Genomic DNA, 25,389 nt, shown 5'->3' with positions numbered 1-25,389 from the left:
AGGGGTGAACACACTGACTATAAACAGTATGCAATACGTGGAAAGAAACATTAACCCAGCATTAAATAGCTTGACTGTTGCCCTTGGCATGACGATGTAACGAGGACATTATCTAAGCCAAATAGTTTTTTTCTTAGAGTAACATAGGGGGCTCGTACCGTCAAGTCTTTTAAATTCGGCAGTGCGTAAAGTACACGAGAGATGGCACCCAACCCACTGTTGCCAAGTAGAATCTGCTTAGTTCTTTCTAAGGCTACATACACGGCATGACCACGGACCTGGAGAGCTGGAAAATCACAGAGAAATCTGAACAGTTCGAAAAAACCTAAAAAAAAGACAGGACATTTCATTCAAATTTTGTGTAGTCATAAAAATCAAATGCAAGCAGTTCTCAGCGAATGACGGCTGCACATCACTTTCTATCAAATCAAATATCAAGGGATGCACACTGTCACCAAGTTTAAGCACTTTCTACACTGTAAAACCCTAATAAAAGCTTAGCATTAAGTTCAATTTATAGGCTAGGTAATTTATTACAGTTAAATATCAAAATTCCCCAATTTTCAACTCAAAATTCTTGTACAGGAGTTAATAATTTAACTACCAACACTTCTACCACTACGTACTTAATTTACTAATGTGTAAACATTTCCTTATTAAGTCAATACTTGAATAGTCATAACTTGATTTCATTATTTTCTAAACATTACGAACTGCAAAAAATTCAGGAATAAAGAATTAGGGCTTGGGGAAAGTTAAACTCCCTTTCAGTGCAAAAAGAGGGCTATATTCTAATGCTAACATAACAATATGAGCTAATTAATTTTTAACAATCAATATGCAATAGTCAAATTCAACTATTTGCGAGGTTAGATTTTATGATTATTTCCTAGCAAAGACAGAACAGCACTGCTGGATAATTTGGGCAGCCGAATAAATAATTCAAAATATCATCTTACATATTGTCTTCAATAGTTAACATTTTCAAATGTGTTTCAAGATTTTGACAATACAATGATGAAAAAATTAGCTAATACCATGATTTTTTTTTCCAAGACTTAAACAAATACAGAGTTTATTATGACACTACAATAGCATTTTGTAAATAAAGCAGTCACAGTAAATTGCTTGTGCCTATGCCAGTAGGGTGCTCAAACCTGCAAGGCAAATATATGCAATTTACGAGAAAGAGAGTTTAGCTTATTTTTGGCTAAGTTTATCCTAATATCTTGAGTTAAATTAATTTGAATTACACACATGGTTGTAAGAATTTAGAAGAGAAAAAAAACAGTAGGGAGTTTTGCTAGGTGGTTAGTCCGCTGGTTTACAGTTCTAAGCGTTCACTGCTTGAGTTATTCAAGGATTGACTCTGAAATTTCACAATTTTTATATACATATACCAAACATAGGTTACTAAATAAAAATTCATTAAGGTGTTAAAGAGCATTATATAGCATCCATTAGTTACATTATGCAAATACCAATAACAAATATCGGTGTGAATAGAACAACATAGCAGAAGAAATTACTTCTGAGATGCATTTGAGCTGCAAAAAAGTTGAGATTAACAATATTATTGGCTGCAATAAAGTGCAACCAGATTCTTTTATTTTTTTTTTCTGTTGTGGCAACTATGGGTTTATAGCTTCATCTCTACAACTTTATCTTACCCTAAAACAACTCTAATAAAAACTGTAGACAGATTCGTACTAAGGAAACAAACAATACAGGCAGTTCACACAACAGTGGAAATGCAAGCTACAAACTACACAAACAGCTGCAGAAGACAAACACAAAACACAGGCCTCATAACCGACTCTGTCAAGCGTCGGCCTTAATGCTAAAATTACTCTACAGGAACAACTAAGATAACAATCTGCAACTTTCTGACATGCGACAAAAAAAAAAATTAAATTAAGTGAGAACTTGCTTCGAGCTATATTTGTACACGTCAACCTACTATCTCTTAGCAGCCTTTGTATAGGCAGAAAACGTAATGGCAGTGAAATGTGTGCATTAACACTGTATGATTCAGTTTACACAATTTGATTTCATGTGCTACAAACTTCAACTATTTAATACTATGTAGTATAATGTAAATCTATATTATGTAATCTAAGTGAACACAAGACTTGGTTCAATGACTTGTGGTGTGTAAACATACTACGTCAAAATAAAACTAAACATGCTCATAGAAGGGTTGTTGAAGGTGGTGTGAGCGTATATTAGTCAGTTCAATATACACCACTAAATGCTAAATAGAAATGAATGCCTGTGGTTTGATCAAACATGTCACAAAATGGTGCGGTTTCCTGGGGAAAATGATAAAACCCAACTTGTTCACTGTCTTGGAATCCTCGATAGTTCTGCCTCAGCACGATCCGTGCCTAGCCACTTCAGTGCGTGCGGGCTGGCCCGAGTTATGCCACCTGCTGCAGTGCTAGTCATTTAGCACAGATATTTCTGGAGAACATTCACAGTTCTCAATTGAGGAAGAAAGTTTTGAACTATTATTTATAGTAGTTGTTTCCAACTAGCTTTTTATCACTAAAGAAGTTGCAATTGATCAAACTTTATGTTATGTGTGAGGAAGCAAGCAGATCACAGCAATTTGTAGCATAGGATAAGATCTGTGTTCAGGTACCCTACTAGTAAAAAATGTGACGCATCACAAAACTTTCCTTAAGAAACGTACAGACACGATTATGTTGACATACACAAAAACAAATCCATATTGCACACAGTTTTCTAAGTTAGAAACATTGTCATTCAAGGAAATTAATGGTAATACAGGATTTACTAATCCATGGAACGCTTGTAGTTTATCCTATCTTGTGCTTACAAGATAACAAATACTATAACAATTTTAATGCAATATTTTAACACACACCCCTGGCACACAATCTGTGCACATAAACATCACATATAAACATTGTGACTAAGGTACATTACACCAACTCCCAGAATAGACATCTTAATTCACACAAAAAAATTAATTTCTTTAAATGGTACACTTAGTAAAATTACACTGTCATGCATTTTCATCTTTTGAAAATCTTGAATGTGATACAATTAATATGTTAACACTCGTGATGTTACAGAATATTACAAAACTGCCTTCACAAATACCAGACATGCAAATACCTTCACTATGCTGTTGGCTACAGAACGACCAACTGTCCCACGAAATGGCATGTCCGTGGCAATGAACCAACAGAATATCATTGCAGTTGTCAGGCATGCCCTTCAGCTGTAGTGCGTACCATCAGCGAGTGTCCTTTTGTGATAGATTCACTTGAGTTGCCAAGAAGTCACTTCACACAATTTATTCCAGTAAATAAAATGAAGTATTGGTTTTTCCAAAGAAACTGACTAGCCAATCATTTACTAGTATTTTGCTCAGAAATGATGGCAAAAATATTTACCTTTCAAACATTAAACAATGATGAAGTTATCTGTCAAGGTGCACTTACTTGTGGGACGTACTACATAACTGGAGATCAGAAGCATAGAAGTACGACAGTGAGAACCACAGAAAGTCTCGCATCTATGCCAATGCATTCAGCACATCTCTACCCTCGAACAGCAGAGGAGTCTGGGCACTCAAATGTTACACTGACCACATATATATTGTGTTAAGGTAAATAACAATAATAAATACACACCTCATTAAATCAAGTGTGTTAATATAAAAAAAAATCAAACATTTTTTCCTCATGAAATTATGTTCATTGCATGACATAAACTTAGAGTGCTTCAACCATAATTCTAAATGAGTCTCAAAGTTTTCAAATAATTTCACATTATTATTTTTAATAAACAACATACATCTTTTTTTCACTGGCCAAAAATACACCCAATATACACCTAACACTACTGACTAAAGTAGAACAGTGAATAAGTATAAAAATTACCTTAAAAATGCACAATGGTAATAGTACATGGAAACGATTAAACTTATAATACTTTCTACGTCTGAGTAGCATTTCCATTATCTGAGAAAAACATGCTTTAAACACCAAGATTTTCAACATAGGTGTTATATACTACCACTCTGTGTCAAAAAAGTTGGCAATGTTCATAAAAATAATTCAACAAATCAGTTCGGTGGGGGAAAAAAACATTTTCTTGCACTTGTACAATCAATGGTAAAACAGTAAACAAAATATTTAAAATAAAATCTCAGTACTGACAGCAAGAGCATGTCCAGCCAGCTTCAGTTTGTCCAGTCAATGTTTAACACAGGCGAACTAGGCCAGATAGCAATTTCAAATATTTCAGTACCACATTTCACTTAAAAACAATTTTCACACACAAAAAAAAACTGTATACTGTCTATAAACAGGTACCATCATAATTTGAACTAAAGCATGCAAAAAACAGATTGTCACATTTAGAGACAAGTTGATTAAAGTTCTACCAAAATACTAAAAAAAACTTTTCTTAGAATTGTATGTTTTATTGTGTAGTAAAACATTTTAAAATAAGCATTTTCCTTTAAATTCTTTTTACCAAAGTGTTTGCAATCAGTGCATAATAGATGTACTTTTATACATAAAAAACCTATTCCCCAGAATTATTAATTTGAAAATTTTAGTTTGTTTTTATGTTATTTACAAAACAGTGCCAGAAATGTATTTTTCTCATTGCAATCATTATTATTGGGATTGGATATCATAATAATTTGAGAAATTGCAAACCATGAGGGTAGTGCAACAGTTCTTACATAACAAAAGCTGTATGAACAGAAGAACAGAAAGGCTATAATGAGTACGTGCAGAGCCCTAAAACATTTATCTATACCATTTGTCTATACAAACTAAATGATAAAAAAGTTGAAGGTAGGATTATTACATAAGCAGGTTATCTCGGATGCTCAAGGTAACAGACTTGCACGATTAGTAGTTCCGAACCACGCCGCATCGGCTCCATGCTTACGAACCGAGTCAAACCAGGAATTGAGGTCAGAAACTGAATAGTAAAAACAACATTGGTCACAGTTAAGAGGTGCAGAGCCATTTCATACTGTTTAAGAAAGCTGCATACAGAAAGTTCGCCAAGCATTTTGATTTTCAAGACCATCTGATCGTGCCTAAGCACATCTGAATTGCACTCGGCAGATTGTGGGGTCTAAACCAGTCTATTGCATGAGTGCTTTTCATTGCTCTTCTTCCATCCTATTTATGAACCTTGTTCCTTGACATGTATATTTCAATGTTCCTAATTCATTAAAAGGCTACCACTACTGTCAATACTAAATAATTTTAAAAAAGTGAGTTTTTCAGTACTCGTCTGTGATGTGCAACATCTAACCTACTGCGTCACAAATTATGTATTAATACAACACATATTAATACAACACTTATTATTTATTGAATTTGTATTATAAAATATACATTATTATTTCACAACATATTTATAACATATTAGAAAAGCCACATGGCAATGCTTCATGCTGTTCCAGCCTACTGTTAGCAAAACTAATGAAAAACAGCTCTCTCTTCTTTTTCTTTCTCCCTTCCGCCCTCTCTTTTTTAAACGCCATGGCATGCGCTTCTCCCTACTTCCTGTTACCCATTTCCATCGCATTCACGAAATTACTACTACCAAATGCCGTAAACAGAGAGCTTAGATGTTACACATCAAAAATAATTAAAACATTTATGATCCTTGGATATTCATTAGAGTTCTAAAAAAGCACACATTGTTTATAAGTTGAGTACTAATTACAGTTGAATTTACCCACACGTGGCAAAAGGTACGATCGGAAAGTTCCTAGACTGACTAACTTGTTCACCTCCGCGCAACCAGCACGTTTCATGTATTCACACACGTGCATGGCTTGAAGATGACAGTTTCAGTGGTACTTCAGTAGCCTTCAAAGCAGTCTTCTTGGAACTCTGTTACTAACACGTCTACAACGAAGAATATTCCCAAACACATTTAGTTGTGTGTTATTGTTGCCCACAGCTATTTCCAGTCAGCCTTGAGAATGGCTGCCTCTTTACTCTATCTTCCCACCACTCCCCTGGTATCTCTCTTTCTCTCTAAGCCTCCAGTAGTTTCACTTTCTTCCACTACTGCTGTTCACACAGTGCATGGCCTACTCTGAGCTATCACGCTCATGCATGACGAGTGCGACAATCTTCTCCCTGGCAAATTTTCCTTCCTATCAATCTGGGAATTCCTTCTGCTTCTTCCGTAATCTCCGCAAGTACCTCTACTTCCACTTGCTTTCCAACCCCTTCCTTTTTCTACAAAAAAAGAGGTGTGTTCAAGCTTTTAATAATTTTTACTATAGCTGATGGTGTGAGATTACTAATTTATATTTACTGCACTCTACTAAAAACATTAAAAAACTAACATTAATACTGCTGATATTTAATGCATGGGAAAACAAATGTGGGTTCGTTAACATATTCAGACAAGCAAGTGTAAAGGCTTGCCATTTTGATTTTCTCCCCCTCTTATTTAAATTTACAGGACTAGTGGATTTTAATATACTGTACTTCAAAGCATTTATATTAATATTACACAATTGTGTGCTACTGTTTTTGCATTCTGACTTTACTTCATAAGGGCTCATGCTGTTTGAATGGAACATAAAGCAAAACAGGATCTTCCCAACACTACAACTATGGGAGAGCTGGTTGGGGAAATAAGCGACTATGAATCACTGGTATGCAAAGATTTGGACGGAGAGTTATAAACGCCCCAGAAACTGCAGCTACACTCATGCAAATACATACAGTGACCTCTATTCATAGATTAATTATTATTCCGTAAAAAATAAGTACAATAGAGTCTTGATCAACCGAGATTAGATAAACTGAGGTTCTGCATTATCCAAGCCGAGCTACAGCTCCATTACAAGCAAACAAGAAAACATCTGCTTGAGAACCTACAAAATGATCTATTGTCAAAAACCTAACAAAAGTTAACCTCAAAGTTGCCATATACTGGCTGGGAAAATCATGGAGTGAAGTGAAAATATCTACACTGAAGAAAAGATGAAAAAAACATTACCTCAAAAAATGATACCACTGTAACTGAAAACAAAGAATATTTTCTTAATAGGTATATCTGGATTATGAAGATTTAGCTTATCCGAGATTGACGCTGTTTACATTATTTTGGTTAATCAAGACTACTGTTTATCTTAATCCAAGAAAGCTATTTTGTTCAGCGAACCATAATTTGGCTAGACAAGTGATACCTCAATGCAAATATAGACAAAGCAATTAGTGTATTTTATATCTAAGATGAAAAATTTATCTGGTATAAATTACTGCAGCTATGCCTGAGCAGTACTGATGCTATAAGATTATTCTCACCCAACAAACCCAGCCATCTTAAAAGGTCTTGACCACGGCTGCCATTCCATCTCTTAAAAGCTTATAACACTAACGTTGCAATATAATACCATGTGTCCTAGGCAGCATTTGCACATGCTATGTGTAGACAATAACCACTTGCTCCGTAAGGTTGGCCTCACTTGGTATTCAAAAAGGAAAACCAAGTTTAAAATGAACACAAATTCCATGCCACAAAATTCACTCTACAGATTAAACTATTTTTCACAAACTACAAAAACAATATTACAAAAAGCACAACTTCTACAAAAACAATTTATATGCACTAAGAATACATCATTGAGAGACATTTGGGGGGAGGGCAATTAATTTGGTAAACTTTAAAACATTTAAACCACGTACATATACCCATAATATAACAGCTATTAGACAATATATGAAAAATTGAGAGCATTAAAATAAATTCCTTGCTAGGTTCATATATTTTCCACTTTAACTTTAAGAGATTAGTAGAGATAAGAAATATTTTACAAAAAAAATTAATTAGGACGTTGTGCCCCACACACACCTCATATACACACATTTATGTATTTCTTGTACCTATGCATGACTGATTAATGTGCATAATATAAAGTTTGAACTATGTCTCTTGTAATGATTTTCAGTACATTTTCATTTATGAGATTTGAGTGGTTCCCATAGGGTCCATTGAGGTAAATTTGCATAACACATTTTTTAAAAATATTTTTCAAACAATACCTGAAGTGGAGTAGAACACTCAGTCTTGAAGAAGCATTAGATACAAGTCTCACCCAGAAACTGCCAGTAAAAACATATTGTTTACGTGAGACTAATGCTTTTTGCCGAGTCACAAAATAAGGGCTAAACCATAGAGCAACCCTCCCCACACTACCCAGTGTCTCAGAAATACTGATTCTACACTTGCACAAACATTTAATTCAGTACACTTTAGGAGTTAATTTAAGATAACCCTAATTTATTAACAATGAACAAATAAGACACACCTTAATACTAGCACTTATTTTTGTCTAAGAAACTAATCCACATCAATTACACTAAATAATTTTCCTGAAAGAACTCAAATAACTTCATTTCATTCCAATCCAAACAACACACTTTACAATAATTCACACCACCTACTATGATTTTAAAGTGAATGACATAATTACTAGTCTCAATTAGTATACAACATATTTCCATCTGGAATATGAGGCATACAAGAAAAGCAGAGCATCCAACTGTAATAACAACACAAAACTTTTGTACATGTGGCAAGCAGTACGAGGTTGAGAGAGCTGCCCCATGTTTTGTGCAATGGCAATATATTAAATTACCATAACACAGTGAAGAACTCTCTTAGATTACAAAACACACTACATACTTTTAGTTCAACAATTTTACTCTATTCTCTATTCACCTTCAAACACACACATAGATTTCTTTTGTGAAGTTAAACCACAATCATTCTCTACCCAGTGCTGAATACTAAATATTTTCACAATGAGGAAATCTAACATTTTCGTATTACTTATATTTTAGATGATTGGCCATTTATTGAACAGTAAAATTACAGCAAAATTTGCAATCATAATGAGCACATAATTATTATATAGACATATTAAAAAGCAAGTGTTGAACATCGGCAATAATATTTTGCAAGCCAATCACACTTTCAAATGCATCATAAATTTAGCTCTCATCTATACACATCTATTGAAAACAGTATTAATAATAATTACTTTATAACATACAAGATAAAAAAAGTCATATTTTAATGATACTTCACCATATATTGAGAGCATTAAATACTACTTAAAAACTTGTGTCTTGCTGCTTTCCTCCAGATATGTAACCTGATTACAAATCCAGTCTTATTTTATGCAAAGTTATTTTATAGTATTTCCCTATTTCATTTTATGATAGTATTTGTTTCTATTAAGAATCAAGGCTTCACTATAAATATACAAACCACGCAAAAACAAATATGAACTATTTGAAGCACCAAGTGATTTTGGCACACAATAAACTATATTACTACTGGCACCAAGCATTCATATCAAAAACCTAAATTTTTAACTATAAATAAAAGATTATTTACAATTCACTTTGAATTTCAATAAAAATATTCATTGGTCAACTATAAATAACAATTTAAATAAATATATAACCAATGGCCATTTTCTTAATTTCTTGCATATCTATGCATAACAAAAACATATAATTTTTATTTTAACTCTTCTTCAAATCTCACTGTTTCATCATCAAACTGACTAGCTTCAGCAGAGCATTCCTCTGGGAAAAATATGCAGCCTGTCGAAACTACATATATTCCAGGAACCCTCATAACAGTTTGTGGTTTGTATCATTCTTCGATAACTCTGCAATCAGGCTGTCCACATCCGTCTGAGTTTCCATGTTGCTCATCTCGGACAACCATGAAGCCGGAGAGTCGTGGGCTACAAGCGATGCATCCGAGAAGGGCGTCTGCGTTTCTGCAGACGCAAAAGTCAGATCTTCCCTGTACACAGAGCCGACCGTCTGGGTCTCGATGCTGTTGAAGTCAAAGTCCAGGAACATGGCGTCATCGCACGTCTGCGTGCACATGTTCGAGTAGAGCAGGTCGTCGAAGCAGGAGAAGTCTTCTGTCGTCTGTGTCTCATTGTTCAAGCAAAGTGTGAAGGGCAGGTCATCGTGTGGGGAGCAGCCCTCGCCCAAGTCGACCTCCGTCTGAGTCTCCGTGCTGCACGAGCCCGTGCCCCCCAGCATCACCTCCTGGTTACGCGTCAGGATGCTCTCGATCTGCTGCTCCGAGTAGCCCGGCTCGTCGCCCATCAGGCTAGCGTCTTCCGCCTGGAAACACGACTCCAGCTTGGGCACCCCTTCCAGGCTGTCGTCAAAGAAACTGTTTAGGCTTCCCAAGGGCTTAGCATAAGAGTCCATGGCCAGTAGCGAGGCGGGCTCACACAAACTGGGCTCATTCATGTCGGTCTGTGTCAAACTGCTGAGCGTGTCTGTCTGGAAGGCCGCCGGCCCAGGGATGGTCTGTGTGCTCGAGGTGTTCCTCTCGGTCGAGAACAGTTCCGATAGAGACATGTCGAACGAACCCCCGCTCGTGGACATCAAGTGCTTGTCCTTGGAGGTCTTGTCCAGCCGGCCAGAAGTCTGCGTCTCCATGCTCTTCCTCCGACGCCTCGCCTGTGCGGGCTGCTTCGTGCCAGGGCCGGGGCCTCCGTGAGCCACTGGGATGTCCGCAGCCTGCATCGCTTTCTTCAGGATGCAGTCCCCACTAGTCTGGGTCTGGGCACTGATCTTGGGCTGCTTGTGGCGGGAGACGGAGCCCGTCTGGGTCTGCGCGGACGTTCGCCTCTTGGCCGCCCTCTCACCGGCCTTCTGGGGGCTCCTTCTGGCACGCTTGCCCTCCACGTAGCTTGGTTCTGTCTGCACCTCCTTGTTCTGGGAAGCTTTCGCGGCGGGGTGCGACAACTCGTTGAGCGCCACAGCGGCCAGCAGCTGGATTGATACCGCCACCGTCGCAGGGGCAAACTTTATGTCTTGCGACTTCATTAATCTTTCTGCCTCCACCATGTTGTTCGCCGAACTTCTGTTAAAACATAAACACAATAATCTCAGCTCTCCAGAATCTTTTATAAATGGCGGTGGTTACTTGAACAAGGTTTCTCAACCACTGTGCCACAGCATACTTAAGTGCTCTGAAACTCTATAAGAGTATTGCTAGATTTTTTAAATAAATAAAATTTAAAAAACAGTGACATTACAAGTAATAAAATTTTACATAGAGGGAGTACTACACTAAAAAAAGATGTCAGTTGTATGCATGCTAACACTTTTACTCCTCCGGACAACCAGAAGATGAAGTGGCTGAGGGGACCCTGCTCTTGGGAACCCACTTGAGATGAGAAACAATTGTGGACAAATATTTGTCTGGCAATGATGATGGATAAATGGGTTTACTGTTTCGTCAACAACGAGTCATTAGATAATGAGATGTGATGAGATGAAAATGGAGTGCTGACAAATGAATGAGTGGAGGAAACTGAAGCCTAGAGAAAATCCACTGGCTCACAGCAATGTCACTATGTTCCCACTTTGAAAACTCCAGGTTCGACCCTGCCACGAACTGTACCTAACTGCCTTGATCGGGGACAAGTGATCTGGCCACCAAGCCATAACCACATTCTGCCCATTAATATGATCTTACTTGGTAACTGCATGCCGTGCCCTCTGTGGCCTTTTTACCCTTTTAAGGGCCAGCCTACCAGGGCACACATACTTTGTGCAAAGCTTCAGTAAAAAACAGTTAAAACTGCTCATGATACATAAGCGATGTCTGTTTATGAAAATATTTTAATAATACACTAAGGGCGGATGAGTAGTTCTGTTTCCATGTTTCATTATTAGACTGCATTTCTAAGGAATTTGCAGAATAACTTTTAGCCATTAAACACCCAGGAAAAGATTCTTGAAAGCACTTGAGGGACTTGCATTATACCTTAATCTTCATTTCTCCGCCATTTAATGTAATGGTTACCACTCACAGGTATACCCTATGCACAATGATAAGATTGCGCAGTTCAAAGCCTTGTGCTTATTGGTGATACCACGCTAGATGCACAAGTGAAAGTCACACTTATCACCCCACCTCAATAAAACTAACACAGCCCTGGCTAAGCAAGCCCCTTAAGAGGCCTATACAGACAGGGCGCAACTCCGCCAGCGGGTTCTGCGCTTACGACATCGTGCAGGGTGGGCGGGACAAAGCTGGAAGGAGGAGACGTGGATTGGTTATCTTGGCGGCGCGTCACTTCGACTGGGAGGCGGAGTGGGGGAAACACTTTCCACCCCGCCGGCATTCCAGCTTGCAGTGACTTTTTAGGAAAGATCGCGGTGTTCCGTACCCGCTATCGCTCTGTCCTCGAGTCTCGTGTTGTCGCGGTGTCGCGTTACCTTCGAGGCACAGTTATTTACTATACGTCAGTGGATAAAGGCTGCACTTGGCGTTGTGTTGAGCGCATTGCCCACCAACCTCCCAATTCTCTCCCCTGGCCAGGTTATTTACACTAAACAAGACTATTGGCTGGAGTATTTCTTCTCAGAGATCTCATTTTCCAAGCTTTCGGAGCTGCGCCGAACTTTCATTGAAAGTTCTATGGAGCTGTCAAAACTACGAAACTCATATCCATATAACGAATCAAATGCATTTTCCGTTATATTTAACCAAAAAATATTACATATTTTAATATCATAGTCGGAAATATGTAGGCCTACGTGTTACCTAGTCAAAAATAATGCATACATAGCATAGCAAGTGCGCATACCTAAGCATAAACAACACAGGTACGCATACGCGGACACATGCACACTTCCTTGCTGGGAAATTTTTCGTTTGTAGTTTTAAACCTTGCTGACTAAGAAATTAAAATTGATTTGTGCCAATTATTGGCAAGCAATGATTTACTTAAATAATTAAGTTGTGACTTGAGTTATATAATAATTAATAATTCAGTTATACACTTGGGTCTGGTTAACCTTCAAGTTGTGTGCTATTACGTGTACACCAGCAAAGAAGTAATTTGATTACAATCAAATAAAGAATAATATTTTCCAAATTTTCAATTTTATACTATGTACTAACGTAGTTATATTATTACTGGGTTTCAGAAATAACTCATCAACATTTTACATGATTTTTCACCCTTCCGGTATATACATATATATATATATATATATATATATATATATATATATATATATATACATATATACATACATACATACATACATATACATACATACAATTTCGTTCATCATAAAATACGTATTAGATTTAAATGTATGTACTAAACTACGATTTATCATACGACTACAAACGAATTGAAGCGTGCACTGATGCAACAATCAGTTAACAAATATTCGTACATAAAAATATGTTAGTTTCAACAACAGGTTGAAATGCATCTCTTAGCTCAACGAAGTCATATAACATAGTCACAGGTACTATTTGTTGCTGCAAATTGTATTTGAAGTTTGCAAAATTACGGAACTAGTCGTCTTAAGTCATCCGAAACGTGGTGACGTTATGAGGCAAAAATCGTAATTTTGTTCACCCGGACTTTCCCCATTCTATAACATGAAGTGAGTATACAGGAAGATGTGTGGCTTTTACGGTGAGTGACTAGTGTTCACAGTTTTTATTCCAAACGTACACAAACCAGTTGTTTGTGAATAGTTTTTTTTTGTAATAATGACGCGATAACTTAGCATGTCATATCATGTATTTTTAACTCTTTATTCCTTTAGAAATATAATATTTGCAACATTGTCAATATCAATTATTAGTTATTTTAAAAAGAAGTGTGGTAAGGATAATTATTGTGCCAAAATGCATTTTCAATATGGCACAGAATCATGTTATTTTTTCTACCTTGTATTCTGTTCATGTTTAGATTGTTTACAATTTGCTGTTTATAATATTTGTATGCATCTCCACCCAATAACTGTTCAGAAAATAACAATCATCGATTTATCTGTACAAATTATTTTTGGCTTTTTTGAAGAAAAAAAGTTAATGTATGAAGTTGTACGAATACATCTTCTTTAATCAAATATAATTGAATTTGAACACATTTAAACACCACAAAGACAAAAAAACATATGAGTTTATGGATACAGTTGAGTAAATTTAGATGGTCTGCTTTTACAAGCATAATTTAACAGCGCACTGAGTTTAAATTTTCTTATATAATAATGTTATATCGCAATAAATACTTTAAGAAAAAATACATATTATATTCCCACATTTTTTAAGAAGATACGCTACAGAGGTAATTAATGAGCAGCTGAACAAGTCTTGACAGCAGCAAATTTTTTTCTTGCTCTTTTTTCAATAGCGTCAATAATGTATGGAGGGTCTCGAATTTCCATGCTCCTCGTATGCCTAGGCTCCACCAGTTCTGGCAAAATGCAGTTATAATAGAATTTTGTAAGATGTGGTTCCATCTCTTGTTTCCAAAAATTGTCATCCCTTTCAATTCGAAATATTGCCATCTCTTTTTCCACTGATGTCCAAACACTAAAAATGCAATATTCCCTCTGAAATGTGCAGCTGTCCCTGAACTTAATTAAAATATGAATGTGTTTTTTCAGTTTCAGTTCATCTCCTTCGATACTCATATATCGGATGTTCCCTTGTTTAACTGCTGCAGTAACATATTTTTCAATTGCAGATGATAGACACTTAACTTCTGCAAGACCCTTTTCTCCAATAACACCTTCCGGAGTGGCACCCAAGAAAGGCAATTCCTTGTCAATGAAGAGTCCACTTTTTCCAACCTTATATTCCTTCTTGTTTTTCTAGTTCTATAGCCATCACCTCAAACCTTTTACCATGATCAATTGCAGGCACGTTCAAAATATCGGAGGTATAAACCATTCTGCGAACTAAGTTCACGCAGCTTGTTGATGCACGTCTACGACAGACTTTCCCGAAATTCGAAGCTGTTAGAATTTTTCTACGTGTTTCAAGCCATTTTCTGCTTCCTGCCTGGAGAATTGTGTCTCTCTCTAACTGTTGACGGTCCTCTTGTGTTAGTTGTAACCTACTGAGGAAAGCTTGAATCTGTTACTCAAATGTTTCTGGATCCATGTCAGGCTGTTGACATTGTGGTCCATAGTGGATGTTTGCTGCTTTTGGAGTATCAAACCATTGTCTTCCTTTACATGTTCAATATATTCATCCAAATGTTGATATTTTCTTGAAGTAATGAATAAACTGTTTGGCTGAAATCATTCATAAATAAATTATTTTTGAATAACTTATATCTATTAATGTACCTAAAATCATGTTATATTTCTATGTGCATAAAATATGTATATATTATTTTTTCCCAAGTTACGAATAAAACAGGAATATTGATAGCAGTAAAAGTACTTTTAGTATCTGTAGTATTTTTAATAGTTTTTTGTCCAATGTATAATGCATACTTTGAAAAGTCTTGCTACAATATAAACATTTTTAGTGCTTAAGTCAGTGTTCTTATGAATGCTGTTTATGTTTTAACTGGGGATGGTGTATCACTATTAAGTAAGGTCAAAAAAAGATGCTGTCTATTGTCACTAAATGGGGATAAGATTTTTTACTGTATTCATTTTTTAGCCCTGTTTTTAGTGAAATTTCTGATAAAAAACATTTTATGTAGTTTGAGTAGTTGTGTAATTTTTCAATTGAAGTATATTCGTAAAGTTAAATTATAACTTAACTGTAATTTTTTAACAGGTCAATATAATTAAAAGCAATATAATTGTTATTCAGCTAACCTGATTGCTTGTCTCTGAATTGTTGATACATCTACTGTCTACAGTTGGCTCATTCCTGTCCACCAGCTCGTATGGAATGTCAATGGCTCCTTCGGTGGTTGACCAGAAAGAACATCCTGCTTCCGTCTCAAATAGTTTCAGAGGCGGTTGCATTGCTGTGTAAGACATGGCTGTATAGCTGAAAGAGCCACATTACAGTAGCAATAACATTTAACTATTTATATTGATTTATTTAGATAGAAATATAGTTTCGAAAGAATGTCTAGTTTCGTGTAATAGTATAACTACCCGACCGTGTGCAAATGATACGAAGGAAAAAAAGTAAACAATTTTTCAGAAAATAGTTAAAGAAAGAAAAATAGCATGTATTAAAAACACTTTGTAATTAACTTATTTTTAAAGTGGGCTAAGGGACTTACATACACTGCCCATCTTCATTGTGCAGGACATTGGTTACAGAGTAGTTATTCTCTTCATCTGATGTGTCATTTTCTCTTGAAGAAATTTCTTGTGCCGTTTTTACTCCCTGGCTGCCAAGGTGACATCGTGAGTCTCTACCTTCCGGAACTTGATAACTGCAGCTATCAAGTTTAAATTTTTTCCTGCAATGCATAAAATTTAACCTTTTTAATACCGACTTCTTTATTTTTGTGCAATAAATGACCTTAAACTGAACAGACCAAAAATCTTATGTATATTTTGGCCAAAACATATTTGTTAAATTAATAGAACTGTTTGTGTTGCCAATCTTACTTTCTCTAAAATAATAACTTAGATTTGTTTTAAATAAAATGTAAACAGTTACTCACTTTGCCGGATAGCTTTCTTCATAGTAGACTACTTCATGCACTCCGGAAGTTATTTCGTTTTCAATCAGTCCTTGATGGCTGCAGTGAATTCTTGATAGGCTCTGGTTTTCCAATTCTTCATTGACATGGTTTTGTTTAGGTATAGTTTTTTTTCCTGTGAATAAATTGATAATTCAGTGCCAAATAAAAAAATGTACACATTACACATTTTAAAGGTTAATACTACAACGTTAATACAAACACATATTATATGCTTCGACTGTGAGGAGCCAGAGTTTGTTTCCCCCCTCCCCCTTCCCAACAGGGAGCTCAGCCTGTCAAAACTAATAACTTATGGATGCATTACATATCATAAACATACATATTTAACCTATATATATATTAAATAAACTTTTCAATATGCGACTGTTCATTTAAGATAACTCAACATTATGGTGGGGAAGGTGTTGGAGGTGAGATATCACAAGGTAGACTAAGTTTCGACTACGCAGGCTAATGAACGCCATCTGTATTTTGTATGACATATTACAAAACAAACTGACCTTTTACTCCAGTATGCTTTGAGATGAGTAGCTTCATTTTTCTTTCTTGTTGCATAAATATAAAGATGATTCTTCTTTATTTTCTCCAGTTTCTTTTCTCACCCATTCTTGAAAAAGAAATCGTGCATATAATAGTACTTCTCGATGCTGTTACAAAGCCAAATATCGATCTAACCAGGGGTAAAAATAACAGTCGCTCAACTTTTTCCGCCTACAGGTAACCTCCACTTGGCTCCGAGTATGCCTTACTGAGTCTTCTCGCCGCGCGATATGGTGGGCGTAGAATGGTTGAGGATTCTCTGAGAATAACTGCCTGAATCCTAGAATTTATTACTTCCGGGTCATTCCATGCCATTTCACTCACCTGCTGACATCACCATCACCGAATTCAATGAAACTTAGGGCTTTAACAGTACAGGTGCAGGAAAGTGAATTCTCAAAGTTACAGCCCCCTGTGAATAATACTTTTTATACAGCAGGGTTGCCAATTTGTGAAAAAAGTGGAACTGTGTTAATGCCTTACTAGAGTAGTTTTAGTGAACATGGCCTAATTCACAATGTTCTAGTGTTTGATCCCAGATCCATCCCAAAATGAAACTTATGTCACTTAGACCAATAACGCACTTCATAACATATAATTTTTTCACATTTTTCAAAAATATACTTTTCAAAATTTTCAAGGTCACAGGTTACATGAACATGACCTTGAAACAAATTTCTTTTAAAATTCGTAAAACTTATTTTTATCTCAAAGTACACTTTTCTAGCTTTCTATTGAGCTCTACATCAAGGTTCTCCCTCAACTACAAAGGAAGTTACAAATATTTTTATTGGACCTCGCGCAGCAAAAATTCCACTTTTTCCACAAGTTGGCAACCCTGCTGTATAAAAAGTATTATTCACAGGGGGCTGTAACTTTGCTAATGCACTTTTCTGCACACCTACTGCTAATTTGCCGAGTTTTTTTTAATACTGAGATGGTGATGCCAAAAATTATTTTCTGGTTGATTTGGCATGGAATGACCCTTCCCGACCAGGCGGCCTCAGTGGTAGACACTATTCCTGAGAACACATGTGCTTATCGCGATATCCGATACCCCGACGCGCTGATAAGGCGACCGAGCAGCCGTCAGACGAACTTCCCCTCCGCTGCCTTCACAGCAGCCGCTAGCCCCACTCCTCGGCTCCAGTCGCCGGCTGAAGAATACGCCGCGCGAGGGAGACACTTCCCGGCAGAATAAATGTGCGGAAATGCATTTCGTCGTAGAAGAATTCTGGGAGTTTTTCAGCGGTGACCTATGTATTTTTTTACACCATTTTAATCAACGATTAATACTCTATCGTTGTGTGTTTCTACTTTTTTTGTATGCATTACACACGATACATAAAACAGCTGCGTAAAACCACACATTCGGAAATATTTTTACCTATGTTACGAATTTTTAAAAGCATTATAAAAATCATAGATCGACCCATTCTTCCTTTCCCTATACACGCAAAAAAAAATGACAGTGTTATCTGTAATGGGAAGCTGCAAATTCTTCTTAACAAAAGGCCCTACAATCACGCCCTGAAGACTGTCTGTATAGGCCTTTTAATGCTTTAATTCACATTGGCTGGAGCTAATTAAATAACAGAGAATTGTCCCATTTTGGCATATTCAGTGATCTCGGACGACCTGCCACTTTGCCAAGACTATTGAATTCCTCACTCACCTTCCGTACAGTCGGAACTTCTTATCGAACGTGTGGAAGGTCCTCTTAGCATGCGTTACCAGCGCACCGTACGAACCGTAGGTCTTCTTGCAGGAGCAGACAAATGCCACCCCGCAAGTCGGGAGGTGGTACTTCCTGGCTGCCTCTGTGGGGAAGCCTTTCCCACACTTCTCGCAGCAGAACTTCTTCTCTGCGTGAGCCTTCAAGAAGTGCTGCAACCAGCAGTCCCACACACACGTGCCCATAACATGGTATATACAAGTGTCGCATTCATCTACCATCTAACTTACTCACTCTTTCCAAGGAACCATGAATATATTTATATGGTCATTTTTACTGGAGAACCCTTCTGAATTAAAAAAATTGTAAAAATAAAAAAAAGTCTATTTGAGTACTGTTAACTATGGCCAAACATTCTGTTGCAATATTGCAAGAAGTTTATTTCCTGAAAAAAATGTTATTTTAGAGTTATTTTATTTATATTAGTTTATCATTATTGCCATGTTCTACGCAGTAAATGAAGCTGCTTAGGTACCTATGTGACTGTCATGTGTTGTGTTGTACGAATGAGAACATTTTTTTTGCTGATCGTAAGAATTGGTTGGATTTAAATTAATATAATGGTGCTCATTAATCTTTAAATTGTGTTTACTGGTTATAAATTATTTGATATATATAGTTTATTTCTTATATTTTATTGTTTTAATTAGTTGATTTAACATTTGTCACTTTGAATCACAACCAAATGCTTACGATATTGTGAAATTGTATTTGTTGTAACAAATACAAAATATTTTCTTCTTTTGATGGCTTTGAAACACTATGTAGTAGGCTATAGTAAATTTCTATAATAATTTCTGCTACATTTAGTGTGTTAATTTGTGTGATATTGCATACTTATTTCAATATTTCAAGTAATTAATGTGCTACACATTTTTTTTTTTTCAAGAGGCTAGTAAATTCGGCATTAAGAATGCTGCTAATTTTTGATAGTGTCTTATGAAAATATGTTACAGTATTCTGCAATTTAAAAACACTGCAAATATTGAAAGAAAATTTTTTAGGGTTATTGTTTTTAAATCTTATTGTAGTTTTTATTTCAATAAGTTCTCATAAATATCAAGAAACATTAAAAGTATCCATAAATACTATTTTCAGATATTTTTGTTATGGAAATAGGAGTACATTTTTTCAGTTGATGCTTTCCCCATAAAAAAATTAATAACATTACAAAAGTTTTTTATTTAACACTACAGTCCAACTATTTACCCTTAAAACAGCATTTGAAAATTTCTTACTGGAGTCCGAGAAACATTACCGCCATGTTTAACTATGTGTCTGCTGCATTTGTGCATCTGTTTTGATCCTAAGTACCTACTTACTTGTTATAAGGGTGAATGTATATTAATAAGGAAAATAGTCCCTACGTAAACTTTTTTGGTACTAGTTGTGTGTAGTTTTTGGTATTAATGAGAAAAATAGTCCGCAAGTAAAGTAAAATGTTTTCGCAATTGCAACTATAAAGACAAATTAATTAAAGTAGACTGTGCAGTATAGCAGCCAAATCTGTGATTGCTATAGTGACGTAAATTTATGTGGTGATTTAATAACAAAGCTGAGACAGTTTTCCACAAAAGATTGGCCTGATTGTTGTTACTGTCTTACTATTTAATTGATACTAGCTGCAACCTGATCTTGTGTTCTCCAGAGATCCTCAGGAATACAACGTAGCCAAGTGTGGTGTTTAATGTCGGTACGTTACGGCCTGGGCCAAAACTGTTTTTCATCCTAAATGTGCCTCATAAGGGAAGAAATCCCAGCCTTACAGAAAACAATCCCGACTAACTACGCTGTATTCCTAGAAGGAATACTCTGGAGAACCACAGTATCAAGTTGCAACTAGTAAGGTAAGTGCACCGGTACTCGTCACTGCTCCAATGGTCGTCACTAGCAACTTCAAATGTAAATAATAGAGAAGTAGCTCAATATATCGCCAACTTAAATATTGACAAAAATTTGGTCGACGTTCTAGCTGAAATTACCACAATAGTTTTCGGAACAAACACTATTTTCAATCAAAAAAAGTCCGTGCATCAAAAGTTCGTAGAGCAGTGAAGATAAATAGGGGAATTCCTATACTAAAACACTAAGGACGTTAGTGCACATTTTTACTTCTAATTCTGTAATTTTTCATGTTTATTCGTGATGTTTTGTGCTGAATGTGTTAGTTAAATGTTCTTGAAGAGGTGAAAGTGTTTATTTAAAAAAATTCGTTTTCTTTGTATGATTTAGTTAGGGTGACGAAAACTGGATCAATAAAAAACTTGTATTGCTAGTGTTCGTCATACCTGACGAGCACTGGTACATTTGATATTTTATTTAAAGTTGTGCTAAGTTACACCCTAAAGTTCTTAAATAATATTGGTTCTTTGTTGTTAATAGACAAAGTACGTTATTATGATCAGATCCAGTAGTCGTCACCTATGACGACTTCCGATGCATGTGTATGACGACTTCTGGGTCGGAAATTACTTTACTTTATTGATTGCAAAAATTGTGTAGGCATTGTTGTTTACATTAATTTATGGGTCATTCGATATATATTTTGACATTAATAAGTAAACTAAACATTGTAATGTGTCTCGTTCTTTAATTACAGGGCAAAATGCCAAAACGGAAAATACTGTTGTATGAAGAGTCAGCCATGGAAGCTGCTCTTAAAGATGTAGCGAATGGTATGAGTATAAAATGAGCAGCGGAAAAAAATAGTGTGCCAAGGAACACATTGTCCGATAAACACAAAGGCAAATCGCCCTTGGGTAGGAAGATGGGCGGGCCCTGATTCATTTTTATATTTTACTTGTGATACCGCATAACATGCTATGTTATGTTGCAGCAACGAATTGAGTCGTATTGCGTACGCGTACAGTATGACGTCGCGTAAATAATAATAAATAGATTATAAACAATTAACAATATTTGATAATTAAACAGTTTTTGTTAACCAAGAAACAATTAAATCTCATTAGAGCGGCTTTATTATATCTCTTTTAAGATAAGAACAAAAAAAACGTGAAAATACGCGATAGTGAAAAACAAAAACATACATATTTCTAATTTGTAAAAAAATACTTTGTTACGTTGTTTCTGTTCCAATCTCAAACTTTGTCTACACACATAATACCTTTAATAAACAGTAAAAAAACTTAGACGAGGAATTTCCAAATTATACTTTATTAATAAACAAACATCGTTCTTTGTATCGTAAATTCATTGAATATGCGCGCACATGCGTAAAATATACGAGAAATGCGAGTAACAAAATGCAGCCGTGTGTAACGTTTCGTTACTCGTTACTAGACGGCACACCCGTTACTCAGTAACGAATACATTCGGTTTGCTACAGCTCTATGTGCTGTCCCTCTTTGTTCCGTGAGTGCTGTAAGTAAATTAAAAATTTAATGAGGATTATTCATTATATTACTGAACGATCTTTATGAAATGCCATTTTGATGTTTAAAATATAGTACCAAATAAAATTTGAAGCCCAAATAGTACAATACTATCATTCTGGATCCATGAATTAAAACTAATGCAGCCGAAATCGCACATGACGACTACTGGCACAAACATGTGACGAACACTGGCAAACACGAAAATTTGCATGACGACTACTGGCTCGAAATCACACTTTTTTCAAAATTATAAATCTACAAAAATAATTTGTGTTTATCGAAGAGTGTTGGATAGCATTGTAGAGTAAAGTTTAAGGTTAAAAACAAACATGTAGGGGCAGTAATACACCTACATGGTTATGTACACAATTTTTTTTTTTTATAAAACTCTTCTTAGCATGACGACTACTGGTACATCTACCTTAGGCCCTACCAAGAAAATAGTTGGGCGGCAGCAACAATCAGGCCATTCTCTCTGTGAAAAATGTCTTGGCGTTTCTACTAAAGCACATGGTGGCCGGCTCCTCACTGCAGATGATACACCTCTTCACTAATAACGGTGAGTTTCCCAGAATCCAAGAGAAATTTTCAAACACTGTTTTAGGATTATATGGAGGAATGTCTGTAGTGTTCAAAAAACACTTACCAAAATTTTATAATTTTTTTTTTTTTTGGAAAAGCCGATACTCTAGAAATTTACTGAAATGAATGATGGGGTAAATATTACCCAAAATAATTTTGCTAGAATATTTAAGTGAGTTGCTAGTCTCTACAGCTAACTACCAACCATTTGTTTACACCCCATTAGAATTATTTTCTACACATCAACAGAAGGGTGTTTTTCCCTCTGTGACTATAAACCCAAACATTATTTGTACTCAAAGTGTTTCTTATGTTTCTTTTGGTCTAGTCGAAATTGTAGCTAGGTAATTCATGTCTTGCCCTGAGCTGTTGATATTAATGTGTTAACATTAAATTTTTCTGTTTATTGTTTTGTGAGTAATGTGGTCTGTAGTCAGAGCTGGGCCCTTATCACCAAATTATTTTTTAAGGACGAACTAAAGTATAAAAATAGACTCCAAGGAATAGAATGTTCAATCCGACACGTCTAAATTAAAGAACAGTTTGCGATTATGAGCCCCATTCCAAAATTAAATACACACATGGTTATTATATCAACACACGTATGCAATAGAAGGCAGGTGGATCACCTGCTTCAGATACTTCATGCACTTGAAGAACCGCTCCGAGCCCATGTGATAGGGGCACGAGTCGACGGGGCAGTGGTACTGGACGGAGACATCCTCCCTCTTCGACGGGCAGCTGTTCAGCTTCTTGTGGTGCTTCAAGAGGTGCATGTCAAGCATGGCCGAGTTGAAGAACAGTCCGCCGCAACCCTCCTCGGGGCACGGGATGTTAATCTTTATTTCCGAAAGTTCCGAGGCCGGCGGGCACACTTTCCTAATTGTCGGTTTTGCCATGAATGAATTTTGCCGCAGTTCAATTATTTACGGGAGCCACACGATTTAAAATAAAGTCAATCCCACGTCGTACCAGCCAGCAAAACCGATAATTTTTCATAACCTCTGCATCCCAACAATGGTACAATTAAAAATCAACTTAATTCGTTCAGAATCACGCAATGAGCAGCACTTTAAGAAAAAAAATTCGCGTCTAAAATGTTCCATTCGAACGTTATTAACTTTTGTTTACGAAAATGGACAGTCAAATGCTCAGTAGACATTTTGACAGAAAAAACCATGGATATTATATGTAGAATGGGGTGAAAGCAAGTCTATGGTCCCAACGAAGTTCACTCCAAAGTTAAACAAAAAAATTTTTTTCCACTGTGAAAAAATCCAACTAAAACTATTCCGACACTACCAACAACACAGGATAAAACCAAATAAATATAGTTTTGTCCCGTTAAGATATCAGGATCTAGGTTAATTTAATGATCAAGCCTTTTAATATATTTATATTCGCTTGTATTGCACTGCGCTGGGGCGCGTTCGGGTTACACACGCTCTGGCTAGGCGACGATGTGCCATAGGGGAAGCCTACAAATCACGTAGTTTCGGTTCCCTGCATAAATTTCCGAAGATTTCCGAAGTTTTGCGTTTTGGTATTAACGCCACTTCAGCCGCTAAATCAGAAGTTTCCAATGAAAACAAGGATGTTGTGACTGACCTAACATAACCTAACCCAACCCTTCAATTTTTTTAATTTCAATTTTTGAGAGAAATCCAAAGTTGCACGAACGTGGTAGGGAATCGAAACTACGTGAGTTGTAGGCTTCCCGTTCCATAGTGGCCTGTGCTTACTAGGGGAGCACAGACGGTTGGCGTCAATATCTTTACTGCATTTAATTACTATGAGATTTTACTGCCTCACAATAAGCTAACTAGGTATGCTCGTTGCTAGATAGATACACATATATTCAGGTAATATGTGCCGTCAACAGCATTTGCGGGGAAAACTAATTACTGCTTCGTCGATACAAGTTATGAGAGGCAACAAGACAGTGCACGAAGGCGGCATGCAATGTTAGTAGTTGGGTAGGGACTATTGGCGTGTGCAGGACTTCAGTATTGGTGGTGCCAGATTACACAACAGCCGTGTCATTCACGGACCCCGAGCCTAAAGCGGGGGGTCCGGAAAAATTTGGATTTGAAAGCACAAAATGGTGCTATATAAGGTGTTTCCGAACAAAAACATTAAATACACAGATAATTTTATGACAAATTGTGGCTTTGAATGTTATAATCACCAGGAAAACTACTAAACTATTTACAGTTTTAAGCTTTGTTGAGCCATAAAGTAAATTGCACAAATTGTTTGCACGGAATTCATGCTGGTGGCTTTGAAAAACCGTACTTACATGTTTTCTGAAGACGCCAAACAAATGTTAAGTTTTAAAATCAACAAATCAAGGGAGTTTTTGTAACATTCCTTAAATATGTAAAATATTAAAATAATAAAAATACACAAATAAGAGTGGGCAAAAGTTTTAACTTTTGGAATACAACAAAAATGTTTTGTTGGCGAATGCATATAAGTCATCGAGTAAGCCTATCCTTTTAACTAACTTAACTCTCTCTCCCTTTTTTTAAATAAACCCTGGTGGACGGCGGTTATTATTCCATGCGCCTGCCGAGTGGAGTGAACAGTGGACACCGAGCGCGCATTCTATGTAATTC

The 25,389-nt window shown here is 36.3% G+C and overlaps 1 protein-coding gene across 1 annotated transcript; it reads right to left on the bottom strand.

Annotated features, from left to right (window-relative positions):
* Nucleotides 1–1,604: 1,604 nt before the first annotated feature.
* Nucleotides 1,605–23,951, bottom strand: LOC134537725 (uncharacterized). The gene is made up of 3 exons (XM_063378476.1): nucleotides 23,401–23,951; nucleotides 18,735–18,946; nucleotides 1,605–10,935 (listed from the first exon to the last, which is right to left on the bottom strand). The coding sequence occupies exons 1-3, from the start codon at nucleotides 23,668–23,670 to the stop codon at nucleotides 9,675–9,677; spliced, it is 1,743 nt and encodes a 580-aa protein (XP_063234546.1). The 5' UTR covers nucleotides 23,671–23,951; the 3' UTR covers nucleotides 1,605–9,674.
* Nucleotides 23,952–25,389: the final 1,438 nt, after the last annotated feature.

The sequence above is a fragment of the Bacillus rossius genome, chromosome 1, assembly GCF_032445375.1.
Source record: "Bacillus rossius redtenbacheri isolate Brsri chromosome 1, Brsri_v3, whole genome shotgun sequence".
Classification (NCBI taxonomy): domain Eukaryota; kingdom Metazoa; phylum Arthropoda; class Insecta; order Phasmatodea; family Bacillidae; genus Bacillus; species Bacillus rossius.
This window is presented reverse-complemented; position numbering and strand designations above follow the sequence as displayed.

Excerpts from the sequence above, each read along its gene's own strand:
- LOC134537725 (XM_063378476.1), bottom strand. The coding sequence starts at position 23,670 with ATGGCAAAACCGACAATTAGGAAAGTGTGCCCGCCGGCCTCGGAACTT. Across the intron at positions 18,947-23,400 it reads GCATGAAGTATCTGAAGCAG|CACTTCTTGAAGGCTCACGC; the intron begins GTGATCCACCTG and ends TGCTGGTTGCAG. Across the intron at positions 10,936-18,734 it reads AAGTTCCGACTGTACGGAAG|AAGTTCGGCGAACAACATGG; the intron begins GTGAGTGAGGAA and ends ATGTTTTAACAG.